The sequence below is a fragment of the Microtus oregoni genome, unplaced genomic scaffold (genome assembly GCF_018167655.1).
Source record: "Microtus oregoni isolate MIOR12 unplaced genomic scaffold, Mior012 000057F_ref0000458, whole genome shotgun sequence".
In the NCBI taxonomy this organism is placed as follows: Eukaryota; Metazoa; Chordata; class Mammalia; order Rodentia; family Cricetidae; genus Microtus; species Microtus oregoni.
Window position 1 is genome coordinate 9,104,670 of NW_024543833.1, and position 8,984 is coordinate 9,113,653.

The window sequence follows — 8,984 nt, forward strand, 5'->3', positions numbered from 1 at the left end:
TTCAGTTCCTATGAACACCTCTAATATCATACTTATAGGAGTAACATTTCACCACAGGCAATTTCAATAAAGCAATATAATCCTTCATGATGCTGGGTTAAGAAATAGTTTCTCTCCAATGACCCCAAAAGTACATCCCCCAGATTGATAAATTGAACATGGTAGGCATTGCGAGGTAGGTGGAAAAACCACGTGCACTAAATGCAACAGAGAGATGTAGCATAGAGGCAAGCGCTATTTAGAAAGGCTATTCAGTTAACTATGTGGTGTCCAGACAACTCTGTGGATTTCTTCTGTATCACTTGCTTATTGGTTAGACAATTCACTATTGAAGAAGCGTGAAGAATAAAATAAGTAGGTTTCTATGTAATCTATGCTAGTGCTTCCCAACGGCTCTAGGAAAGTGTCTGGAGGTACTGATTACCAGCTACTGTAACAGCTGAACAGTGGACCTGGGCGTTTACAATAGCAAAAGCTACCCCTTGTTCTTAGCACATGCCTGGCAGCTGATCGGCTCAAGATGGAAGAAATGTAGAAGGTGGTTCTATTCTGCACAGTTACGGAGAAGACATGTCTTCTCTGGTGAGGTTCCAGCAGCTATATACAAGGCTTCTAGACACTATGCAGCCATTTGCCAGAAGGAGAGAGAGCAGAATCAAGAGGAAGGTGACCTGTGTGTAGCAGCTTCTACACTGTTCATTAGCCAGAATTCAGTAGTATGTCCTACTCAGTTCCAGAGCTGTGTGGTGACACCAATTTAGCAAAACATTCAGAAGAAAGGCTTAGTATTGTCTCTGACATGAAAAGTGGGCGAGGGGCAGCTCGAAGCTAAGGAACAAGGACTAAGGATGCATTCTGAACAATTCTGTCTTAGTTTATATCTTACGGTCAATCCCTACAAACTACTGACAGATAAAACCCAAAATAATCATAACAAGAAAATTGCATGGTAAATGTCCTAACCTTGAGTTTAATTAACAGCACATGACTTTCCTGTGATCTCTCCAAAGCAGCACTCGGGACCATGCACACACCCACCAGACCTGGCCTGAGCAAGTGCCTAGCCCGAGTATTTACAGCTTCAGCTTCAGTTTGTGATACTTCCAACGGTGGAAGAACAAACAAACAAACCAGAACGCTACCTTTAAAAATCAAACAACAGAAACAAACCCAACTACCCCCACCCCAAATGACACAGAACTGTTCATTTGTTCACGGTCATGCTTTCATTAATGTCACTTGAACTTCTGAAATACTTTAAATGAAAACTTTCCCAAGGTGTTACAGCAGAAACGGCAATGGAGAAACACTGCTACTAGCGTTCAGGAAGTGAACCCGTCATTAACTCCTGGCTGAACTCTAGTTGTCCACAGTGTATCTACCTATCTTATTAAGTACTGCCTGCATCTTTTAAACTGAACCTTCACCCATTCAGGGGGATCCTGGACAGAGGGGCAGCGTTTCCTTTAGGAGCGCAGGACAGCGTGCTATTCGTTTGATTTTACCCTTGCTCACACAGGCAGCTCCGTCTGAAGCAAGAATGAGCCTGGGCCGATTCCCGATGATTTCGGTGATAACACGGAATATGCTCGAACAATCAAGTCATTTTTTTCTTAAAACTTGAAAAGGAAAATTCAGTGTCTCGTATGCTGCCTGTTTCTCACCCTGCCTTCTTCGGCCACTGAGTTGCCCCATAAGCTCTTGTGCAGGATCGGTGTCTCAGAACCACTGAACATGGATTGGTCAGAAGGAAGCAGAGGCGGAGCCATTCAGAGCAGTCTCCCCCTCTCAATATAACCATAAGAAATCAGCAGCCAGCACCAGGCTGCTCTAGCTCACAGGGATGCTCCCGCTGGAAACTGAACTTCTGAGAGGCTCCAGTGTGAGTATGGGCACGCAGATGCGGCTCCCAGCTGCACAGCGACTCTCAGGATAAGGACTCTGAAAAGACCCTAAATGAATAAGGCTGAAACGAAAACTGCAGCGAGAACAAAAGCAAACGGTGGACTGGTCAACTGAGAATGAACATTCAGAAGCCCGGGTGTCTTAAGAGATAAGGAGCAGAGCGGAGCCCAGAAGAGACCAACAACTCCTTTGCAAGCCCCGCAGCTGCTTCTGACTGCGCTCACAGCAGGCGCCAAGTGCAGCCTCCCAACTTCCACAAACACACACGTACAGCCTGGGAGAAAATCACCGGAGCTTCTCTGACCCAGGAGGTTGGATCAATTCAAGGAGAATTCGAATCCAGCTGCTGCAGGAAGATGAACTCCACCCACCACCATGGCATGTATACTTCCCTCCACCTCTGGAACCGCAGCAGCTACGGGCTGCACGGCAATACCAGCGAGTCCCTGGGGAAGGGGTACTCTGATGGAGGATGCTATGAGCAACTTTTTGTGTCTCCCGAGGTGTTTGTGACTCTGGGTGTCATAAGCCTGTTGGAGAACATTCTAGTGATCGTGGCCATCGCCAAGAACAAGAATCTGCACTCGCCCATGTACTTTTTCATCTGTAGCCTGGCTGTGGCAGATATGCTGGTGAGCGTTTCAAACGGGTCGGAAACCATCGTCATCACCCTGTTGAACAGCACAGATACGGACGCGCAGAGCTTCACCGTGAATATTGATAATGTCATTGACTCTGTGATCTGTAGTTCCTTGCTTGCGTCCATTTGCAGCCTGCTTTCCATTGCCGTGGACAGGTATTTCACTATCTTTTACGCCCTCCAGTACCATAACATTATGACGGTTAAGCGGGTAGCAATCATCATAAGTTGTATCTGGGCGGCTTGTACGGTGTCGGGCATCCTCTTCATCATATACTCGGACAGCAGCGCTGTCATCATTTGCCTCATTACCATGTTCTTCACCATGCTGGTTCTCATGGCCTCTCTCTATGTCCACATGTTCCTGATGGCGAGGCTTCACATTAAGAGGATCGCTGTCCTCCCTGGCACTGGTACCATCCGTCAGGGTGCCAACATGAAGGGGGCAATTACACTGACCATCCTGATTGGGGTCTTCGTGGTCTGCTGGGCCCCTTTCTTCCTCCACTTACTATTCTATATCTCTTGCCCTCAGAATCCATATTGTGTGTGTTTCATGTCTCATTTTAACCTGTATCTCATCCTGATCATGTGTAATGCCGTCATTGACCCCCTCATTTATGCCCTCCGGAGTCAAGAACTGAGGAAAACCTTCAAAGAAATCATCTGCTTCTACCCCCTGGGAGGCATCTGCGACTTGTCTGGCAGGTATTAAGTGGGGACTGAGTGCATACTAGGCATACTGGGACCCTGCAGACTTTCTCACGCTGGCACACCTGAGCAATGTGCTTTGGCAACAGCTGCTTCTCCTGTGTATTGCTTTGGTTGAAAGTGTCTACTGTTTAAGTTTCAGTTTATGGCTTTTGATATGAAAAAGTCTGAGCCTGCTATTTTTAATGTTATGTGCTACTTTTTGGTTTGTCAAGTGCTAATCTATGTTCTATATTGTGGCCGCTGTGAATTTACAAAAAGGGGGGGGGGGGAGAAAGACATCCTTATTAAAAGTTTACCAATGTCTCTTTCCTGTTATTTATCAAGATTCAACACTTGTCTTTTCTGTAGTGACAGAAGTCAGAACCTTATTAAATATGTTCTCAACTGTTTCATGCATCACCCCCACAGGACTGCAGAAGCTTGATTCCACTGTTTATGGGGAAAATGTTTAAAAACTAGATGCTCGATCATTCTGTAAGCCATCCCCACCAGTGAAATTTCAAGCAACTTAATAAAAGCTTACCTATTATCCTTTCTGTTTAAGTATACTGATACTTCTCCTTAAATAAAAGAAAGAGAAAAGGAAAAGAAGCAGCTACTGAGAAAAAAAGTGAGGTTTGGGTCACATGCATTTCTCCAAGGCAGATTTTCTCATCACATTCTTTTCTCCAAGGCCTCATAGTACACATAGGCAATTTAGCTGGGGTAGGAGAAATGTCCACTCACTATTAAGATTAAAGTGCCCTGACAAATCTAAACAGCCCAAGCTTTGCTGAAATCCCTTGTGGCAAATGATCCCCAAGCATACATGACCAAACAGAATAAATTCTTTTCGACCCCTTAACCAGAGATCCAGTCCACAGAAACCTCCAGTAAAGTGGCTGCTGCATCGGGAGGTGCAGCGTCTTGTATTAGAGTTGACCATGATTATCTACACATTTCATATGCAGGGGGCTTGCCGTTCACTTTCTGATTACTTTTGGAGCTGGAGTATTAGTGCTGAAGATTAAGCATTTAACATTTCAAACCAAGTCCACATCACAAAACGTTTTGGGACAGAGTTTGCAAACAGCTAAAGTGTGGGACCCTGTGCTGCTGGCACATGATATGTTGGAAGGAAGGCACACACTGGGTCCTGGGGGGTATAATAAAATAGCTGGTGTTCTTATAGTAGCATCTTGGGGACCGGAATAGTCGCTTTCTCCAAAATAATACTATAGGTGTAGTCACTAAGCAACCAAATCTATGCTTTCTAATCTGTGTATACTTTAAAAATCAAAGAGATAAAATCTGTGTGAGGCTGAGGACTAGTGGCAACCTTTCCTGTGATCCAACTGGTAGCATCTCCAACTCGTAGGCAAAGATGCTGCACAGCAGAACATCTGAATTAAAATCTAAGCGTTTGAGATATTGATTATGAGCATGAGAAACACTGAAGGCACTCATGTGCAAATACACATCAGAGTATAATGGTGAAGCTAATTATTTCAAGGTGCTGTCCCTAGAGCCAAGCTGCCACAGATTCATAAGATTAGCTGTGCTTCCTTGCACACAGGTAGCATCACCATCAGCCTGTGTGTCACTGGTTCCTCAGCTGAGTATCTGGGTGGATACTTTCCCCAGATATTTGTACACAGTTTGGTCCAACAGAAATCAGAGGCGGCAGTTTGTAGGCTGAGAAGGAAAAGGGGAACGAGCACCATCTGGGCACCCATGGGGAAGATGTCTTCCAAGGTGGGTGAAGACTTGACAGTGTGTCTGCTTTGTGGTCACTCTCATAATCCTGTAACTCCTCACTCATGCTCTGAGGAAGCCCAATAAACCCATTGGGGTCCCAGGGTAAACTTTGCTGGAATCGTATGTGCGTCTGTGGTTGGGCCCATCGGAAGAAGGGGTAGACATTTTTCACGTCTCCCCCAGGAGGTAATTTTCACAGTAGAACCTTTAATCATGAGAGTGGTTCCAAGGCTGGGTTTTCACCGTGTCACAATGCTTCTATTTTAAAACAAAAAACGCATGTCAGGTTTTATACAACCAACAAAGCCTGCTGAAGTTGGGTCCTGAATGTCCTTCAAAGGCCAGTGCATGAAGACTTGCTTTCCAGGCTGCTGCTCCTGGAAAAGTGGAGATGTGACTGGTGGAAGGACTTCGGGTCATTAGGAGTGCACTCTTGGCTGGGACAGTGGACCGTAGCTCACTCCTATTTCTCTCTTTTACTCCCCGAGGTCCCAAGATGAGTGTTTTTGCCCCATCAGGAGCTGCCTCACCACAGTGCCAGCACGAGGAAGCCAGTCAGTCCTGAGCTACAACCTCCCACACTATCAGTCAACTTGAAACTTTTTCACCTTATAAATTATCTTACTTTTTTAAAAATAGAAATCAGAAGGTGAGTAAGATATAGAGCTCAAAACAATAGGAGTGCCCAGGTTTTTTTTTTTTTTAACTGTAATCATTCTTTGTTTCACACAATGACCCGGAGAGATCCAGAGATTATAGATATAAAGACATATGCACACCCTGTCTCTGGAGCATTGATCCTTCCAAACGATTCTCTTTCTACACCTCTTCAGGTGACACCTCAGATGTTCAGAAGAAAGTTCTGACTCTTTTTTTTTTAAAAAATCTTTTTAATTTTTCTTTCATGTGCATTCATGTTTTGCCTGAACATATATCTGTGTGAAGGTGTCAGGTACCCTGGAACTGGAGTTACGGGCAGCTGTGAAATGCCACGTGGGTGTTGGGAATTGACCCCCTGTCCTATGGAAAAGCAGTCAGTGTTCCCAACCACTGAGACATCTCTCCAGCACCTGAAGTCCTGATTCTTCCTTCATGTTCACATGGCTTTTCTAGAGCTGTCTGGAGCGTTAGCACACCCACTGGTTGTCAACCAGTCTCGCACCCCGAGGCTCTCGAGATGCTTGGAGCATACTGTGGGGCTCCAGGGGCTTCCCATGCTGAGAACGTCTCTTTCTAGCTTGTTCTATGCTCCAAACTATTCCTGGGGACATTTTTCCTCATTCTCTCTCTCTTTTTTTTTTAAATCTAGATTTCTGCACAGAGACAGTCATTACTCAAGTGTCCCCTGATGGCTAGCTGACTACCAGTGAAGTTTGGAGTTCTAGGTTCTCCAACTGAATTGGTATAGGATCACTGTGATGATCTCATTGCTGAAATTCTAGGCTATAGCAAATACACTTATATCTTAGCAGGGGAGAGCGTAGGGTAAGAGTTGAGATGGAGATTGGGGGCTTAGGAAACTTGACCTACCTAAAATAAAGACACGACAGTACTCTGCCGGAGAGAGGATATATGGGAGTATGATTGCTCCCATTAGAGGACTTTAAATATATTAAGAGCAGATAAATGTTCTTCAGAGAATCACAGGGGAAACACCACAATGGGGAAAGCACACTGTGTCTGTGCCCCTGACTCTAATGGGAGCACACTGAGACAATGTTACCCCATCATGATATTTAGAGTACAGATTGACTCCCATGCCCTGAACAGGTCCATACTTCCGGCTCACTTTACAACTGTTTCTGCATGCTCCACCTCCCATATTTTCATTTAAGCTCCTCTGGAGATAGGACTCTTATGCTCATTTTCCCCATGGAGTTTGATGTATAAGATAGATGAAAATACATCTAATACAAATCATAAATAAGAAATGAGCTTGATTTCTGGGAATGGCTTCCAAGAGAGACTCACCCTGGAATCTTCAATGCTCCATCTATTCAAAGTTGGGACTGAACCTTCCTGTAATGCGACTTCTTAGTGCTGCCTGTGTCCTCGCCGTACTGGGTGGTCTTCCAGGCAGGACAAGAGAAGTCACTGAGGTTGATTGGAGGAGGAAATGAGTTGGGCTTAACTGAGCCACACACAGGAATGTAGCAAAAGCAACCGTAGCTATTCTTCAGGAAAATCCACGATTAATTAATTATAGATACAAAATCACAGCTCAAGTAAATAAGGTTAAGGTCTGCCTCATCAGATCATCCTGACCTTACTAGAGATGGAAAAATTAGTCTATAATTGTCCTTACTATAATATTCAATTTTGGCCCATGCAGTGACAGCATTTAGAGCTGTTTGTCTCTAAGCACACTGCAGGAATGAAACTTAACACAAACGAGAAGCATTGTGCCTATGGCATCGGAGAGAGAGAATATGGGCTTTAGTAATTGGGAATCCAGGTATCATTTTCTGTTTGCAACACCCTCTCTTCTGCAGCAATAAAGCACCTCCTAGAAAAGTGAACTGGAGTCTAGGGTCTACCTTACAGGCTAAAAGCATCGGAGCATCCACCTAGCGGGGTGAGGGCATAAGCATCCTAGTTGAGAAGGATGTAAAAAAAATGCATGGAGACGAGAAAAAGAATGAAAGAATGCTTATCAGCTGTGTATCAGTTATGTTAGCCTGACTGGGGAAAAAGAACTAAATGGGCAGATAAATAAGTAAACAAACAAATCAATAAAATGTGTATGCATGAGCAGAGACTTTATTTAAATAGTGACCAACCTGATTGTTGGCTCCAGAATTTCTGTATGTGGAGACTAAAGATTACAATGTGATTCAAATGAATCACACAGTCTTTCTGCTTAGCCTTCACCTTTCACTTGCACTGTGGTCTTCTTGAAATGTTTCTGGAGGGAGATTCCACGGCATTGGTGCAGTTAGAAAACATAAGCATTAGGCTGACTCCATCATGTAAGCGTCTTTTTTTCTGTTTGCCGAGAAGGGAAGGAAGGACACGGGATCCCAGTCTGCTCATTATCAGCCCACTAATTGAGTGTTATTCTACCACCCGTTTAAGATCTACAGGCTATTTTGTCCTTCAATAGTTCTCCTACCAGTCTAAACACCAATGATGTACGTGGTAGAGAGTCTTAATTAATCCCTCTGACTGGCTTTATGCTCCTTACTTCTTTCATGTTTTTTTTCCCCTACTAAGTCTGTTCTGTTGTGATACAGTAATACAAAGCCACAAAGGTAAAGCAAAATTAAATGTAAAAAGTCACATTAGTTCACAGATTTAGTGCAGTATTTTGCTTCAGTGGGCTTGAGATAGGAACATATCCGGCTGCCCATCAGCTTCACAGAATCCTCCTGGACAGAATTTGCATCTGCTAGAAATCAAAGCAGAGCAGGACTATCCACTTGCCGCAGAAATAATGCAGCATAGTTATCAAGGCCCCAGCAACGCACTTTCATCACAGGTCCCATGTACGGCATCAGAAAAGAAACAAAAGAATAAAGAAAATTTGCTCAAATCAGGCAGTTTGAAGTACAAACACGTACGTGTTCCCAGAATATTCCCAAAGAAGAAGAAGAAAGGCTTCCCACAAAATAATCACTAAGAATTTAATTATAGCATCATAGGGAGCACTGACTGAGGAATGGTCACCAGAAACATCAGTCTGTCAAGTTGTTCCTAAAGAAAAGTGTTCGAATTTGTTCACAAAGCAAAGGCTCTGTCTGGGTCCTTTTACCTCTAAATATAAATTGATCAGTTGCTTCCAAGGATTGTATGGAACATGTATCATGAACCAAAATATCTATGTTTTGATTTTGTCATTATTATTTATTGTTGAAGTGGGACTGTCCGATTGAGATATTGAAAAGCATACTTTGCCCTCTGAGACCAGCAATCTAAAGAATACCAATGTAACACCCCACATATTTAGACCAGAAAACCCCAATGTTTATACATCATTTCATCCCTAGCC

At 43.9% G+C, this 8,984-nt stretch overlaps 1 protein-coding gene across 1 annotated transcript; it reads left to right on the forward strand.

Annotated features, from left to right (window-relative positions):
- The first annotated feature begins 1,805 nt into the window (after positions 1-1,805).
- On the forward strand, positions 1,806-3,772 carry Mc4r (melanocortin 4 receptor). The gene has a single exon (XM_041639176.1). It carries the CDS (start codon positions 2,262-2,264, stop codon positions 3,258-3,260), a length of 999 nt encoding a protein of 332 aa, XP_041495110.1. The 5' UTR covers positions 1,806-2,261; the 3' UTR covers positions 3,261-3,772.
- Positions 3,773-8,984: the final 5,212 nt, after the last annotated feature.